The 18,269-nt window shown below is 35.6% G+C and overlaps 1 protein-coding gene across 1 annotated transcript in view; it reads left to right on the top strand.

Moving 5' to 3' along the window:
* LOC128991809 (5-oxoprolinase-like) overlaps positions 1–18,269 on the top strand; it is a 40,162-nt gene that overhangs the window by 17,591 nt on the left and 4,302 nt on the right. Inside the window, exons 8-20 of the mRNA XM_054415001.1 lie at positions 2,901–3,023; positions 3,656–3,857; positions 5,125–5,341; positions 7,199–7,337; positions 8,883–9,163; positions 9,475–9,622; positions 10,940–11,052; positions 11,552–11,825; positions 12,596–12,828; positions 13,405–13,516; positions 13,949–14,098; positions 15,221–15,295; positions 17,748–17,991. Coding sequence (XP_054270976.1) covers positions 2,901–3,023; positions 3,656–3,857; positions 5,125–5,341; positions 7,199–7,337; positions 8,883–9,163; positions 9,475–9,622; positions 10,940–11,052; positions 11,552–11,825; positions 12,596–12,828; positions 13,405–13,516; positions 13,949–14,098; positions 15,221–15,295; positions 17,748–17,991 — 2,311 coding nt within the window. The remainder of the gene's footprint in view (positions 1–2,900; positions 3,024–3,655; positions 3,858–5,124; positions 5,342–7,198; positions 7,338–8,882; positions 9,164–9,474; positions 9,623–10,939; positions 11,053–11,551; positions 11,826–12,595; positions 12,829–13,404; positions 13,517–13,948; positions 14,099–15,220; positions 15,296–17,747; positions 17,992–18,269) is intronic.

The raw sequence follows: 18,269 nt of genomic DNA on the forward strand, positions 1-18,269 counted from the left end.
GAAAATACCCCCGCCGCAGCAAACCTGACGCCTAAGCGAATTTCCATTTGGCTGAATTGATTTTCAATTGATCTATTTAAATAACATTAGGTTTAACGAGTACCTAGGTTTGCTGCTACAAGGGAACTAATAAAGTGTGTGTTTTAAGTAAAATAATTATTGCTTAGTATAAAATGAATATATTTGCCAAGTTTGATCAAAAGATATCCATAAACAAGCAAACTACAACATTTTACAATATTCCCCATAAGAGTAACATGAGAATTTTAAATTTACCATTTTTTTAGTTTTCTCCGTAACCAATAACCGTACAAAAACACTTTGATATACTGAATTGTTTGTTTTTTTAAGTTCTTTAAGAAGGTTTAGAGAAAAATTGGGAAATTTTTGTTTTGAGGGTCAAAAGTGAGAAAAAACCAATTTTTACCCCATAAAACCCCCCATAAAACCCTGTTCCCATGGTCCGATCATTCTGAATCGCGAACTCATTCAAGTTTATCCCGCCTTACACCTTCAAACCAAATTTCATCAAAATCGGATAAAAATTACTCAAGTTATCGTGTTCACGGACACACATATATATATATATATATACATACATATATAAAAATTTGAACGAGTGGTGTTTTTGGCCTCTGGGGACATCAAAATGAAAAAGTAAATCGGTCACGGGCCTAAGTCTTACCATGAGACCTACGGTAATAGCTACTTCCCTATAGGGAAATTCGCTAAATACTTCCCTATAGGGAAATTCGCTAAAAAGAGGCCTGGTCTAACCGATACCCATCCAGATACAAATTCACACTTGGTGAGATGAATAATCTTCATGTTGTTTCTTGTCTCAGGATTACTGTTTTAGATTATAAAAGGTATAATGTTACCTGGATCTGCCAAAGTAATCCAAATGCTGTCTAACGACTACGCGTTTCGAAGCAGTATAAGCTTCATCTTCAGGTCGTCAAGAACACATTTCACTCATAAGAGGTCGTCAAATAAATATAATTTTTACACATACATGGACGGAGAATAGTTACTGTAGGCCTACGAACCGCGTGCGCGCACTTAGACAGGTTAGTCATGACTGCGGCGGTGAGCGTTGGTCCCGTGAACTTTGTCCCTTGCCGGTCAGCTGTTCCTGGTTAGCTATTACAGTATCATACAATGCGTTTGACTGGAAATTTAGTTTGTCGTTTAAACTACAGAACTACTTCGCCTTTAACAATGAATATTATATACAAAACGATGGACTAGCAATGGGATCCCCACTTTCAGGAATCCTAGCTGAAATATATCTGAACAGTTTCGAAAACAATAACATATGGACAGATAACAACCGCTACAAAGATAAGATTGTATTTTACCACCGATATGTTGATGACATCGCAATCCTGTATGATGGCAACGTAAGACAACTAGAGATATTTACTAAGTATTTGAATAAAATAAACCCTAGCCTACAGTTTACCATAGAATTGGAAAGCAACGACAGGTTAAACTTTCTTGACATAACACTAATTAAAACAGAAAAATCGTTTGAATTTGACATTTACAGAAAACCTACGCTAACCGACACAACCATCCATGAAACTTCACACCATCCTACAACACAAAAAATGGCAGCTTATAATAGTTTCGTTCACCGATTACTCACCGTCCCATTAAGCCAAGATAATTTTAACAAAGAATTAAACACGATAAAATACATTGCCCAAAGAAATGGGTTTAAAACCGCCATGATCGATAAACTTGTCAAAAACCAATTAAAGAAAAAGCCGATATTAACAGAGTAGGTGGCCAAATTGACAAAATCTTTGTAACATCAGAGTATGGTACAAGGCTGCCGAATATACTGAAACACGAACTAAAAAAGAAGAACATCGGGGTAGCGTTTAGAACTTCGAACAAACTACAACGATTACTTAATCCTTCGTCCAGTAATAGTCTAGAAACAGGTGAAAAAACTGGAGTTTACAAATTATCCTGTGATGATTGCAATAGTTTTTATATAGGACAAACCGGCCGTGCTTTCAAAACCAGATTCAAAGAACACCTTCCAAAAGCAAAAAATCATTTAAAATCCAATTATGCAGCCCATCTCATTAATGAAAATCATAACTATACAAATTTTGAAACAAATATGACACCCCTACATTTTTGCACAAAAGGAAGCTTCATGAACGCCATAGAAGAGTACGAAATATACAAAGCAACAAAAAGCCATAGTTATGATCTATTAAACGACAAACTAAATTTCCAGTCAAACGCATTGTATGATACTGTAATAGCTAACCAGGAACAGCTGACCGGCAAGGGACAAAGTTCACGGGACCAACGCTCACCGCCGCAGTCATGACTAACCTGTCTAAGTGCGCGCACGCGGTTCGTAGGCCTACAGTAACTATTCTCCGTCCATGTATGTGTAAAAATTATATTTATTTGACGACCTCTTATGAGTGAAATGTGTTCTTGACGACCTGAAGATGAAGCTTATACTGCTTCGAAACGCGTAGTCGTTAGACAGCATTTGGATTACTTTGGCAGATCCAGGTAACATTATACCTTTTATAAGATGAATAATATTTGACGGTCAGTTATGCTATGCAACTTACTTTGGAAGTGAAAAAATATATGAAGCACATAGTGTTTTCACGGTGGTAAAGTAAACTTGTCTAATCACAGATAAAATGAATGCATGCAAGAAATGTTTACTTCTGACACTGACAGATCGAGAAAGTTCAAAACATTTAGTAGAAACTATAATAATGCCACAATCTTAAAGTTACAGATTATTATTGAAACTGGTAGGCACGTGTAAAATTTCAAAACTATTTTTATTTTTGCTCGTTTGGCTACTGATATTGATAACTTTGTAAACACTGAAACATATTGTATTTCTCTAGATCAACAAATTCCTGGAGACCCAAAAGCACAGTCCAGAGTTGATGACTGTAGAGGAAGTAGCAATGGGCTTCATAAGAGTGGCCAACGAGGCCATGTGTAGACCAATCAGGGCTCTGACGCAGGTGAGAGAAATTCACAAGTATTTGTTAGGAATGGATAATGATTAGACTCATAACAGTTTGAATTTTTGTTTGGCTCAACACAGAAATGTGTTTACCCATTTAATCCACAAGCAAACTCAGAAAGAAAACTGTCAAGTAAAGGAGCTGCATATTTTCTTAGAACCTCCTTGCAGAACACCTTTATCAAGAAACTAATAAAAGTCCATTCAAAAATAAACTGACAGACTGACAGCTAGAGGAAGCTTACACTGAAATAGAGTTAACTGAACATGACTTATATATTAAATTTTTTCTATGTTTGTAAATCTTAACTTAAATAAATATTTTGTGACTCTTGCACTGTTCTCCATGAGCATGCAAATAATTGTTCTTTGTGCAACTAGTAAACTGAATGGCATTTTTTTAAACAAGAGAAAATGTTTGATGCATGAGACTTGCCTAATTTGTTGTCATACAGAGTGAGGAAAAGTAGTAGGCAAAGTAAAATAATGAGAAATATGCTGGTTTTCAAACAAATTCCTGTGAATAAAATTCCACTTTGTATAACTCAACTGTAAATAATGAATCTTTTATATCGCATGATGAGAATATTGAAGACTTGTTTGTAAGAATATTGTAAAATGTCTGACCAGGCCAAGGGTTATGACACACAGCAGCACACGCTGGCATGTTTCGGAGGTGCCGGCGCGCAGCACGCCTGCGCAGTAGCGCGAGCTCTCGGCATGACCAGGGTAGCAATACACAAGTACGCGGGGATACTGTCTGCGTTCGGGATGGCGTGTGCGGACGTGGTGCAGGAGGCCCAGGTGCCGGCGGCTAAGACGTATCAACCAGGTTGTTAAATTTGTTCTTCTGATCCACAGATGTTAAAATTGGAACAAACCACTTAACTATACAGAAAATTATCAAAATACTTTTCCCAAATTGCTGCCAATCCGAACTGGAACTGAACATTGTTAAAATTATTTGCAAATGCGGAAATTTGCTTTAAAAATTTAACATTGTATTTTAATTACTGTAAATGGTCATATTTTGCCATTTAGGACTGTTTTTTCCTTTTTTGCGGTCGACTGGATACTGTAATTTGTATTTCAGAACACAACTTTTTTAGAATCTAAATATATATTTCTTCAACAGTAGGTTCAGATATTCTGAGCGTTCAGAGTAGCAAAGTTCAGATAAACGGGATTCTGGCATATTTTATTTTGTACAACTAACCCAAATATTCATCTTATTATCACTAACACACTATAGTCTATATTTAAAAAAAATATCTACACATACACATTACCTAGTGTTTTTTTTTGTAGTTTGTTTTAAAAAATTCCTGCAACATGTAGTCTTAAAAGTGTGTAATTTTACAATAACATTGTGGTTTATAAATAACCTTAAAGACCATCCGTACTAGCGTCACCCTTGTCAATAAATAAAAACACACTACATATTAACGAAGTCAAGTCATACAAGAGCTTACTTAGAGAAGTAAGGTCTTGTGTGAATTAACAATTATGTCAATGGGATTGTAGTTTGTATAAATATTGACTTGGTATGTTCAACCTCTCCAAAAAGTCTGATGCTTACTTATAGTTGATTTCCACATTAACCAGGTCTTATGAGAGATAGTAGTGCTATTACAATTACTGGAAACATCAGGATAATTGTCATTCAGCTGTCCTTGTGACACTCATGAAGGCGCTGCAGAAATTTTTACTTATTCCCGTGACTTTATACACTTCATTCTAAATACCCTTCACTGTTATTCAGCTGTACACTTGCAACCACATTGTCACTGTCTAAAAGAAATGTTTAAACTACGATATTAGTATTAATTAAATATCCTATACAAATTTAACTGTGATTAGGGGATCTTTTTCAATATTTGATAACATTATCAGAAGCCCAGTACCTGTTTGGTAGGCCATTCATTGTTTATTACAATTAGTTTTGGACAATGCCATAATCATGTCAAAACTCCAATTTATCTTCAGTATTTTTATTCGTCAGTAAGGAAATTTTAACGAAAAAAAAAATTATCTATAGCCAATGATGTATAACAATGTTGGTTAACAATTAATGTATTTACATCATGGGGATGATTCAGACAGTTTTCCATACCTGGACGAACAGTTGACAGCCTTGGCTGGACAGTGTGCCAGTAAGCTGAAGGCTCAAGGGTTCTCGGCTACACAGATTGTAACTGAACCTTACCTCCATCTCCGCTATGCTGGTACAGACTGTGCTCTCATGTGTGGGCCCGCACAGGACAGCGACAGCCCAGCAACCAAACATGGCGACTTTGAGAAAACATTCCTCGATAGGCAAGTATTAATGAATGCTGTATTTATTTTGACTGCTTTACCATTGACTTATGGATATTAGGGTAGATGGTCTGGATGCCCTTGTTAAACTATTCATTCTTTGACACTTGACCAAGCTACTGTCAAGGTTGTGCTAGAGCATTGCCAGTAGAGTATCCGTTCTGTGTGACTCAACAATGGGAATCTCAATGTTGCTGATGGGATTATCAGCGACGACTCTATTCATTTGTATTTCACAAATCATATTTACAGTCATGTAGAGAGTTTTCCCATCGACCTTTAACCCGGAAGTAGACATCCCATCTATACGGACAAGCTGTAGCAAACTTTATATTCAAATGGAACATAGTCGAAAAGTCGAATGAGACATTCATAGAGTTTGCTATTTAATTGTCAATATAATATATATTTTTCAATAGTAAAAGAACATGTTTGTGTGAGCCAGTCACAGAATGTGCGAGTGTCTAAAATTCTATTTATTTATTTATTTATTATCAATCATCACATTACATCAAGTTAATTGACAGGTGATTTGTCCATAAGTCTTAATTATTACTAAAAGTAGACTAAAATTAAAAATGAGAAAATTAAAATCTATTTTTGCTCTGATAAGAATTCATCAACACTGTAAAAAGCCTTCTCCAATAACCATTTTTTCAAAGTTTTTTTTAAAGCTAGCTACAGACTCTGTGTTTTTAATGAATGTGGGTAATTTGTTGTAAATTTGTGGTCCCATATATTGAGGGGAGAGGTGGAACAATTGAAGCCTATGTTGAACCGGTTTGATTAAATTTTTAAATCTCGTGTTATGAGAATGGTTTTGTTGGCTTTCCATGAATAATCCTATATCACCCTTCACCATTAAAGGGAGTTGATAAATATATGAACTGTATAAGGTTAAAATTTTAAATGATATGAAAAAGTCTTTACAGTGTGCAGTCTTAGGAACTCTTGCGATCAGTCTGATAGCTCTTTTTTGAAGAGTAAATATTTTTTTAGCCCGATTGGAAGATCCCCAAACAATTAATCCATAGTGCATAATAGAAGAAAAATAAGCGTGATATACTGATATGTCATTAATTGTGTTTCTAAATTTGTGGTATATCTAATTACACGAATAACAAATGTGGCAGAGACTAGTCGTTTTGAAACATTTTTAATTTGTTGGTGCCAATTAAGATTTGAATCAAGAGCTATTCCAAGGTAGTCTACAGAGTTTTCAGTGTGAATAAGAGACGAGTAACAATTTACTGAAATATTTGAACTTAAACTAGAGGGTGAAAACTGTATTAATTGTGTCTTTGACATATTCATTGAAAGCCCATTTACTGAAAACCAGTTCTGAAGCGATTGAAGCTCTTTGGTGATAATGAGATGCATCGGCTCGTCGGTTATGCCTTTGCAGATGAGAGCAGCAGCAGATGTTCCTGATTTATTATTGATATTTTCTACCTTATTTTGGTTGCTGACAGTTGATGGGCCATAAAAGAAATTTGCTATAGTTCTATCAGTTTAACTTGTTACAAAAGTTTGTGTATTCAACAGAAATCAGTACTTTACATCAGCATAATCTGTCAGTGACCACATCAACAATGACGTTTTAGAAAAGAAAAAAAAAACTGGAAAAAACTTTAACATAGGGATGGCATTTGTAGTAGTCAATAGTCAAGGTTTCAATAAATAAGTTGGTTTCTGTTTTATAAATTTTAACTTTTAGTGATATCAAATTATTTTATTTCCTAATTTAGATACAGATTTATATACCCTAAATCTCCATGTGCGTTGTTTCAAACACATTTATTTATTAGCTAATATAACTATCATGAGTAGAGTAACACACTTAAAAATCTTGCACAGGTACCAGAGTGAGTTTGGTTTTACCATCCCTGACCGGACGATAGTGGTGGATGACATCAGAGTGAGAGGGATTGGCAAGTCACTTACAAGACCAGATTACCAGATTGAGAAGGCATTTGAACCACCAGCTGTGGACACTGTAAGAGTAGAAAGCAAAATCTCATTGGCAAATCAGAATTTCACATTTAGGCTACTTTGTGAGATGGTTTGTAAATCTATATAAATAAAATTGGAGTTTTGTCTGTACATTGCTCAGAATCATAAACTTTTAAGTTATTTTTACGTTTTATACATTAAAGAAACTGAAACGAGTCTCAACTAAATTTCTGTCTGTCTGTCTGTCTGTCTGTCTGTCTGTCTTCCTGTCTGTCACGGCCCAAGAGCCATTTTACGCGGCCTTCTCCTGTAAAACGAGAGTACCTATCAAGTTCCAAATAATTTTAATGTATTCACTGGATTGGCGAGATTGTCTTTAGCCATTAAAATATGGCGTCATCACTTTGGAAATAAAATGATGGACGTTTAAAAACCCAATTTTTTGTAAAGTTTTCTCCCAATGTTTATCACATATTCATCTATGAAATAACGAACAGCTGTTTGAATCAAGATTATTTCTTCTAGCTGTCACTGATATGTTTACGTTGAATCGTTGAATGTTGTTTACAAATACCGTAACCAATTCCGATCACGTTTTGAAAGCAAATCCAAACCAAGTAAGATTAAAAACGTTTTTCCTTACATAACGGATTTAATTAATCACAAATTGCAATAATTTGTAGGGTAACCGTAAATGAAAATAGAGATTCTTTGTGTATAAAATTGTTCTTGAGTTTTAATAACCGGGGAAAAGACCTTGAATCAGTGTTGTATATGGCTGGGAAACTTACATTTTTTTAAATGAGCGTTTTCAGTCGAGACTCGGCACACGACCGACACGTGTCTACATGACCATAGTAAAAATAAAAGTAAGCCTACCGTGTATTTATGTTTTATTCGTCATGTGTATAAGTGTACAGTTCGTGTATGTGTTTCAAAAACTCCAAGACGCACCTAATAGGGAAGCTCAAGACCTTGTATTAGGACTGATGATGGCGATTTAATTTTGCCGAAATGCATCTCCTGTAATAGGATACATTAGGATCGACCGGCGGACACAGGTAATTTAACCTTTTATTAATTGTCATACCGATCCGGAACAACAACAAACAACATAAAATGAAGTTCTGTGTAATAGTTTGGCCAGCATATCTGAAAATATGCAAACCAACTGCTGTTCTTTATACTGTATATATAAGAAGGTTTCAACTGAATACTATAAGATCCCCGTGCGTAGAACGGGTACACAGCTAGTAAATAGTAAAGTTACTATGTAATTTTAAAGTGAAGCATTGACTTTTTGATACTGAAGTAGACATCCAAGTTATATGAACCAGCTGTAGCAAATCTTTTACTAAAAAAAAAGAACGTAGTTGAATGAGCCACTCACTGAGTCTCATTACAGTAATAACATTTTATCATACTACGCAGACTCCTCAACAAAATTCCACTAAAAATGAAGTAATCTTCCTACAAACATGGAACAAGTAAACTGGTTTACCCATTCTAACTACGCCAAAAACCAACCAATACTTTCTCTTTACCATTCACTTCCTGTAAGTTTAATCAAAACTAAACGTTGTTGCAGACAACGGCAGTGTATTTCGAGGGTCATGGCTACACAGCTACTCCCGTATACCTGATGTCTGGTTTGAGGGGTGGCCACCAGATAGCAGGTCCGGCTGTGATAATGGATCAACTCAGCACGATCCTGGTGGAGCCGGACTGTTCCGCTTCCGTTACTGACTCTGGTGACTTGATCATTCACATCGGCTCTGGGCAGAGGAAGCTCATCGGCACAGATTTGGATCCCATACAGCTCAGTATATTCTCACACCGCTTCATGAGCATTGCAGAGCAGATGGGCAGGTATTGTTGTGTACTTGATTATCTAGTGTCCAAGCAAAAACCATACTGATTGTACGGGTTCATATAGTCGTGGACCCAAGGATTGAACCTGTGTCTTAAGCCAACAATCTTTGAGTTCATGTTAGCTTTTCCATGACTAAAGTATCTCTATTTTCCTCTCTAGGTCAGGTCTATGATGTTTGTGAAAATTTAAAAAAATATATATTTCTATACTTTTCTGAATGTTGGTTCTGTATAGATTGTTAGTACCAGGTGAATTAAAGTCCTGCTCTATCCCGTCCTGAACTAAAAGATCAATTCCGATGTTCCAGAGTGCTACAGCGTACTTCCATCTCCACCAACATTAAGGAGAGATTGGACTTCTCCTGTGCTCTGTTTGGGCCGGATGGAGGTTTGGTCAGCAATGCTCCACATATACCTGTACATCTGGGAGCCATGCAGGAGACTGTGCAATACCAGGTATCAAGATGATCAAGTTTTTTATACATTTTAGATAGCGATCTCGATATTTTTATTGCGGGTCGGGCTAACAGTTGGCCCAAGAGATCAGTTGAGGCCGGAAATAACTTTTGGGACAAGCTCGGGTCAGGTCATTTATGTTATAGGTGTGCAAGAGGCTTGATTTTAAGTTGAGCGGACCTGATATTTTATTTTTACAATTGCAGAAACATCTGCGAAGTTGCACAATCAAAAATTGACAATTTCACCAGGATCACGGGAAATATTGATTAGGTCTCTGCGACTGCAGAAGATGTAAACAATTCCGCTGTGACAGTGTGAGTTATTTCTGCTCCCGATTTTGCCGTGACCTTGACAGATGTTCCTGATTTTGCCATGACCACAGAAGATGTTAGAATATTGAAATAACCGATTGTAGTTAGTATTACAAATAATATTTTTTTAAATCAACACTTTAAAAAGTTATCCAATTGTAAACTGAACAAATTTATGCCAGAGAGACAATATATATATATATATAAAACTTAGTTTAAGTAGACAAAGACAATATTATGTTAGATTTGCCATGCAGAGACTCATCATCACTTGTCATGTAAAATAATGAATCCCCAGAAGTCAATGAATGGATAGTTTCAAAACCACAAGTTAAGTTTGTACTTAAAGTACACTAAAGTGTTGTACTAAACAATAAATATTAAATATCAAGTTTTCTGTCACAGCTATGTCTCTTTTTAGTGGATGACCAAAATGTCACCTTCTATAAAGCCATAGTTGTGAACCAATCACAAAGTCTAGACAACCCCCAAACCTGAACCTAAGATAACACCTTGCATCCAACCCACTCCACTTCAACATCCAACCCAACAAGCTTACATACTTATTCACATATATATACCTAGTTTAAATAAGATAAACTGAAACTGTGTTTTTTTTTAATTTTTTCATTTATACTATTGACAACACTGTCTCATCAACTCACTGGCCACCATATTGGACGTAAATAAAACACTCTCCTCCGTAGTTGAAATTACGGTTAAGTTTGTACAATAAAAACATTTTAAAAGTCAGCTCAGTTGAAATTGAAAATGCTGCCAGTGACATTGAAATATTATAATTTTGTGTGTATATATTGGAATTTTGTGTGTTTCTTGTGCCAGTTGAGTTTGGCCTCTTTCCCATTCAGGTGAGCCCTGCTATCCTCTCAAAAAATTCTAAAAACCTAGGCCCTTGTGCTCTAAGTTACTTTATAATGTTATATCTAGTTGACTTTTGTGAAGTTTTTTTGTGTAAAATTCAACTCCATGTCGTTTGTTGCAGATGAAAGTGGTAGGTGACAATTTCAAGGAAGGAGATGTGATTTTGTCCAACCACCCTAAGGCTGGAGGGTCACATTTGCCTGACCTTACTGTCATCACCCCTGTGTTCTACAAGTAAGCATACTAAACTCGTTGACCCGAGACAAATCTCTCCAAATTAAATTTTCCTCAGTTAAAAATGGTGTTACAGAGAAATATTCTTACTTTTGTTTATAGTATAAAGTTTCATATTTCTTTTGCCAGAGTGGACTCTTTTTCATTCAAGTAAGCCTGCTACCCTCCTTAAAGCCAAGGCCTTTGTGCTCTATGGCAGTGTTTACCAATCTGTGGTACACGTACCACTAATGGTAAGCTGAGGCCACTACAGCGGGGTGTAGTAGTTTGGTCTTATTCACGTCTTTGGCATTTTGAGAAATATTCATTCTTTTGGCTGAAAAACTCATTAGTTTAGCAAATTATAAACATAGTCCATCCATAAATATCTCCAAGTGACTAATTAGTAGGCAATATTCTTTTGTCTATATGTTTGTCTTGTAAAGTGGTAAGCCAGAAAAAGGATTAGGAAACACTATTCAATGTGACATGTGTAACTTAACAATGTTTGAATTTCCAGAACAGTAGACAAGCCAGTGTTCTTTGTGGCAAGTCGAGGCCATCATGCAGACATCGGTGGGATTACGCCAGGCTCAATGCCTCCACACTCCAAGAGTCTGCAGGAGGAGGGGGCAACCTTCAAGAGCTTCATGTTAGTGAAACAAGGTCGCTTCTGTGAGGCGGAGGTCACTGAAGCTCTCATGGCTCCTGGAAAAATCCCCGGCTCATCTGGGACAAGGAACTTAAAAGATAACCTGTCAGACCTCAAGGCACAAATCGCTGCTAATCAGAAGGTAATTGCACTGTTTTTTTTATTTATATGCTGAAGGTCATCATGTCATAGAACAACAAGACATTTATCAATACAGTATTATTATAATACTTAAAAAATAAATAGTAATTTTAATAAGAAAAAAAAAATAAATTTAATATTTTACTCCAAATTTCATACATTTATTCAAAAATTGAACTAAAAAATAAAATGTTTTAGTGAGCAACCAGTCTTCATTTGGATTTTTTGGATCGGTGATGTTTTTAGAATGATCAGGAATCAAGTTAAATTATTTTGGTCCAATATATTGAGGTGATGCTCCATACTCCATAGCTATAGTTATGGGCCTTAATTAAGCTATTATGTCTAGTATTATGTATTAGGTATGTTACTAGTTACCTACTAATATTAATATTTTTTTGCAGATTTCAGCTGAACTAAAAGAATATTGACATAAATAATTCCACAAAAAAAAAAAATAAATGTGTAATGTTTATTCATATTTTGGGTCCAATGATGGTAAATAAGTCTTAGAGTATTATTGTTTCATTTTTTAATGCCTCAAGCTACAAAAATAGTAATCAAATTGTAACCTTTTCTTTTTGGTTTCTTCTTAACGGATAATTTTTTTATTTGTTTCACTCCCTATAAACATATAGTACGACTCACGTTATTTCTTCAGCACTTTACCATAACACAAAAACGACAAAAATAGTTTTGTAATTTTTGTCAATGTAATCTCATCTGTGGAAAAAACAAAAATAAAAATAAATTATGGCTAATAATTTGCAGGGAATTAACCTGATGAGGGAGCTGATAGACTTCTACGGACTGGAGGTAGTGCAAGCATACATGGGACATATCCAGCATAACGCAGAGTTGGCTGTGCGAGACATGTTACGGGACATTGCTCGGGCCACCCCTGGCCATCAGCTGACTGCCACGGAGTACCTGGACGACGGATCTCCCATCAGTCTCACTGTCACGCTGGACGAGCAGAGTGGCAGTGCAGTGTGTGACTTTAGGTGGGCATTGTAGGCCTATCCAGAGAGTAAGGAACTTTAAATAAAATTAAAAGTTTGTGCAATAAAAACATTTTAAAAGTCAACTTTCAGTTGAGACGTTTTAATGATACGTCACCATTAAAGTCACGAACATGCTGGATCAGAGAGCGTCTACTGTAGCTCAGTTGTAACATTTTCATCTGATAAAAAATAAAACTTAGAAGATGTCTCGACATCTTTAAACGTTGCGTGATAGCAGTTAACTTTTGTTATTCTTGTCTCTCAGACCACGAGAGTCAAACTCGATGTTGCTTAGTTTTTCCCTTTAAATTAATCATCAGAGCTGTAATTTATTTAGTGTTTTCCTATGTACGAGTATTAATTCCTGTTAAATGTTCATTTTTTGTTTCAATCAATCAATATACCAGCACTATGTTTAACGGCTGTATCCGTTAAATGTTATATTATTAGTGATCCACTAACCCTTATAACATTAAGATACACACTATTTGTATAATGTTTATGGGGACCTGTAGGAGACTCCACTGTATTTCGTTCTCTCCCTCTAACAGTAGTTATAGCTGTGTCTGTTGCCAGTGGGACGGGCCCAGAAGTGTGGGGCAACTGTAACGCACCAAGGGCCATCACACTATCTGCTCTTATCTACTGTCTCAGATGCATGGTGGGGAGAGATGTACCGCTCAATCAGGTATGTCTTTCACAAACTTAATATCAGAGATTCTAGAAGGTTTCAAAACTTTAGCATTCATAGTTCCAGTCCCATGTGCAACGGTTAATAGAAGTTTTATTGAGTGGATTTTCAATGACCAAGCGACACCCTACCTAAGGCAACTGAAAAATCTTTGATGCAAGAATTAGAATTAGCAAAATTTAAAAGCCCCAAGTCTGTCCCAAAAATATAGATGCATGTATTTAAGGTTGCCCCTGTCTTCCGTTATAAACATTTAATGTTCCAAATTTTTAAAAAACCTGGTAACCTACATTTTAAGTGAAATCTTAGCTTATGACTTCTATACAATGATTTATAACAAATAAATATATTTTTAATGAAATCAAGAAACATTTTTTGAAATATACATACATTAAATTAATTAACGATTAAGTAATAACTTGTGTGCAGGGCTGTCTCAACCCTGTGAAAACAGTAATACCTGTTGGTAGTCTACTGGACCCTTCGGACAATGCAGGGGTGGTGGGGGGAAATGTGCAGACGTCGCAGCGCATCGTGGACGTCGTGTTCAAGGCATTCAAGACATGTGCTGCTTCTCAGGTGACTGTTGATAGAATTGTTATAATTAACGCAATTTTTGCTTTTCCATTATATGAGCTAATGATTATAAAAATTGTGAAAATAGATTAAACTGGGGGCCCAGAGCAGCAATTGCTGCCCTTCACCTCTTGTTTTAATTTGGCCTTAACCATTCCCTATTCTGTGCACTGTTCATAAATACTCTCCTTCATAGTTGCGGTATCTTAACACGATACATTTGAACACTGCATTACTATTCTGAGCTAAAAACAGAACACTAAAATTAATAAACAAACAAATATGCAATGTTTACATCAGCTGGTATATTTAAAACAGCTTATAGAATTACTGTAGCAGTAATTCCCTGTGTGGCAGAGCAGGGGTAATTTTTGACACCTCTGATATTTTTCCTTCCGTCCTTGGACCTTAAGCTTTCAAATGAATCCTCATCAGCCATGCTACCTTTTTCCTAGCGCAAAATATTTTGTGGGGACCGATTCGCTTACGAAATTAAATATGTAGATTTCTGTCTTTGTACTGATTAGTTTTTGTGTTTTTATCAAAAGTGGTTGTTAGTTTATCTTAATTATTAACCTAGCATTTTCTCCTAGCAGGATCTCAAAGATATGTGCATAGAATATTTGAGTATGGATACAAATGTTCATTTTCATGTTAAAGTCGCAACCAGTTTTAGAATGTGAATGTTGCGGAATTAGATTACCGACAGATGGCGCTGATGTGAATGACTGATTTTTGTTAGAACGTGTAATCAAACTGAAAGGACAACTAAAGCATCTGCATCTGTATAGCTCTTCCAGTGATGGCTGTTATATTTTGTATAAGAGTAACACATTTTAGAAAAATACTCCTTACTCCTTGTAAAAATTCAAATGAAAAAAATATATTTAAGAAGCATTCTTATAGCTCCAATACTCCTAATTTGGTACTCTTCTGTTCGAACACAAAAGATTAGGTTAAGTAACCAAACATTTGAAATGAAAGTGTATTTTTTAATGGACAAATAACCTAACCTAGTGTTTTGGACTTTGGTAATAACAGAAAACACCTGGTGTGGTCGATATAACAGAAGAGTCCCCCTTATTCTTATTCCTATTCTTAATGTGTTATTTATATCTGTTTCAGGGCTGTATGAACAACGTAACATTTGGACAGGAAGGTTGGGGCTACTACGAAACAGTGGCTGGTGGAGCTGGTGCAGTAAGTATAAAAATCAATTTTTCATTTATCATTTGAATCTAAAAAAAATAGTGAGAGTACATGTGTGAATGACGTAAGTTTTTACTTGAATCTGACATGGGGAAATGGGCTATTAAGCTACAGTGTAGGAAATAGTTTAAACATATTGTCTGTATTCTCCTGTACATGATAATGATAATAATGATTATTGTATTACGTTCAGAGTGATATACAACTTATTGCACATAAATTATTGCACCTCTGAATGAATGTATTTTCTACAATTTTAAAAATTTATCAACCGCCCCCTCCCTTTTATCAAATAACCTGTTCAAAACTCCCACGTCAAAGCTGAAGAAAATTCCAGGATTGTTAAAATATCAAGTCTAGTGAATGAACAGGTTTCATCTTGTAAACTCAGTCATATTCCGGTTATAGACATACTTTATTTGCACAAAACATTCCATACATGTCATAACATTTAGAATAGATGCATTGTCAAAATTAAATCCATACATAAAATATTTAACATTAAAAATTTTAACTTAAAACTAAACTCTTAAAATAAAATCAAATTCTAAATTGTTGTTCTGTAAAAATCTTCAATGAAGTAAAAAGCCTTGTCAATAAGTAAATTGTCCATTGTATCTTTAAATTTGGTTTTGCTTAGTGACTTATAGCACGGCGGAAGCACATTGTACAATCTTAGCCCAGCATACAATGGAGATTTTTCATATAGGGTCAAACGGTGTCTGGGGAGTCTAAATATATTTTTATTTCGGGTTTCATACCTGTGATTAAAATGTATTGTTTCTGGTAGCTCATTTTTAACTGAATGTATGTAATTTAATAATTCTAGAATATACAACCCCGTTTGTGTCTGAATTCTTAAATTTTGAAATGTTTCTTACAAGAACTGCGTGGATGAGAGTTGGTGATAATGCGAATAATACGTTTTTGTAACCTGAATAAAGTTTTAATAACAGTAGCTAGGCCCCATAAAATTATGCCATATCTTAACACTGACTCCACATAAGCATGATAAACTACTTTAAGTGTCTCAATAGAAACACAGTCCCTTAGATGTATGAATAAAGATGATATCGATCTAACTTTGTTATGTAAATAATTCAAATGTGAATCCCATTTAACTGCGTCATCTACGTAAACCCCTAACAATTTATGAGCTTCAACAAAATTAAAAGAACAGATTTCCATATTTTTGTGTCTAGTATAAAATTTAATAATATTTGTTTTTTCAACATTAAGTTTCAACCCTTTTTCTAAAAACCATTGCTCCAGATCCTTTACCACATTTTGCAGAGAAGAAAACATTTCAGTTGTATTATTATTTTTGATCAAAGCAGTAGTGTCATTGGCAAAACGTATTAGTTCTTTATTAATAGCTTTTGGAAGATCATTAATGTAAATAAGAAAAAAAGTGGGCCCAATACTGAGCCTTGGGGAACACCTGTGGATATAATTTCCCAAGAGGAATAATGTTTGTTGTTATCTTCTAAAATTAAAGTTCTTTGTTTTCTTTCAGAAAGGTAAGATTGTATTAAAGAAAAGCAACTTCCCCCAATCCCATAATCATTAAGTTTCAGCATCAGGAGTGAGTGATCCACACAATCAAAAGCCTTAGACAGGTCACAGAAAACACCTGCTGTGGCCTGAGACCTGTCCAAGGCCTCTGCAATCTCATTAACAAACTGAGTGAGAGCAGAAACTGTGCTTAAGTTTTTTCGGAAACCAAATTGTTTATTGTAAAATAAATTATTACTTTCAAAATAATTAACTAGTCTATAGCTTATTACTTTTTCAAATATTTTAGAAAAATTACTTAATACTGATACTGGACGGTAGTTATTAATATCTGATTTTGAACCTTTCTTAAAAACGGGAGAAATTTGGGAGTACTTGAGTTGATCCGGAAAAATACCATTCTTTAAACACTGATTTATAAATAAGAGATAAGGGTTCGGAGATAATGTCAGAACAATGTTATAACTTAGTGATTTAAACATGATTTCTGATGAGATTTTGGGTTTCCTAGCAAGAACCTAATCTATCAGAAAACATTGTTTCCAAAACTTCAAAAAGAAATTGATCCAAATCTAGAATGACTCAAACAAAAATTCTCTGGTTTCACTCGAAGCTGTGATCCAGTAAATGACAGACTGTTTAAATAGTTTTGTACAAGGAAAGGCTCTAGGCCAGAATTTTGATTTGTAGAAAAGTGAGGATGGCAGCTAGCTTACCACGAAGAAGCATAGGCAGGCCATAGAACATACATAATAGACAATGAACACACAATATTTGTCTTCTGAGGGACTTGTAAAGTGTAGAGAAAGTGAAGAGAGATTACAAAATGGCTGTTGTAATGACTAGCTTACAACTTTACAAACTACGACTCAAAAGATTAAAATGCAACTTTATTCGACAACTGTAGACCTGATTTGGCTTACCGCAGGGCCCGGACTGGCACGGGCGGAGTGGCGTCCACACACACATGACCAACACTCGTATCACAGACCCCGAGGTACTGGAGGTCCGCTACCCGGTAGAGCTGCAGAGGTTCAGTTTACGACCAGGGTCGGGTGGTGGGGGAAGATATCGTGGAGGTGACGGAGTCATCAGAGAACTGCGCTTCAGAGCAAGCATGACACTGTCCATTCTCACTGAGAGGAGGGTGTTTTCCCCGTATGGTCTGGAAGGTACGTAAACCTATCATAAACCAAATTCACAGTTCATTTGTTTCCAAATGTTTTTTTGTAATTTTTGTCTAAAAATTACAAACCGTGCTACGGCCAAATTTGTAAATTGAAGTATACTTATAACAATTTTCTTACATATTTTTATTACCACAGTACCTACAACCTAGCTTACCCAATCAGGTTTTATCCAACTGTAACTCAAATGAACCGGTTTGCGGTTTTACCTGAACTCAAGGGACCAATGGGAAACTAGTAGATTACGTGACACCAGCTTACCC

The sequence above is a fragment of the Macrosteles quadrilineatus genome, unplaced genomic scaffold (assembly GCF_028750875.1).
Source record: "Macrosteles quadrilineatus isolate MER2022 unplaced genomic scaffold, UCM_ALF_1.0 Scaffold_4__1_contigs__length_99947679, whole genome shotgun sequence".
Lineage (NCBI taxonomy): Eukaryota > Metazoa > Arthropoda > Insecta > Hemiptera > Cicadellidae > Macrosteles > Macrosteles quadrilineatus.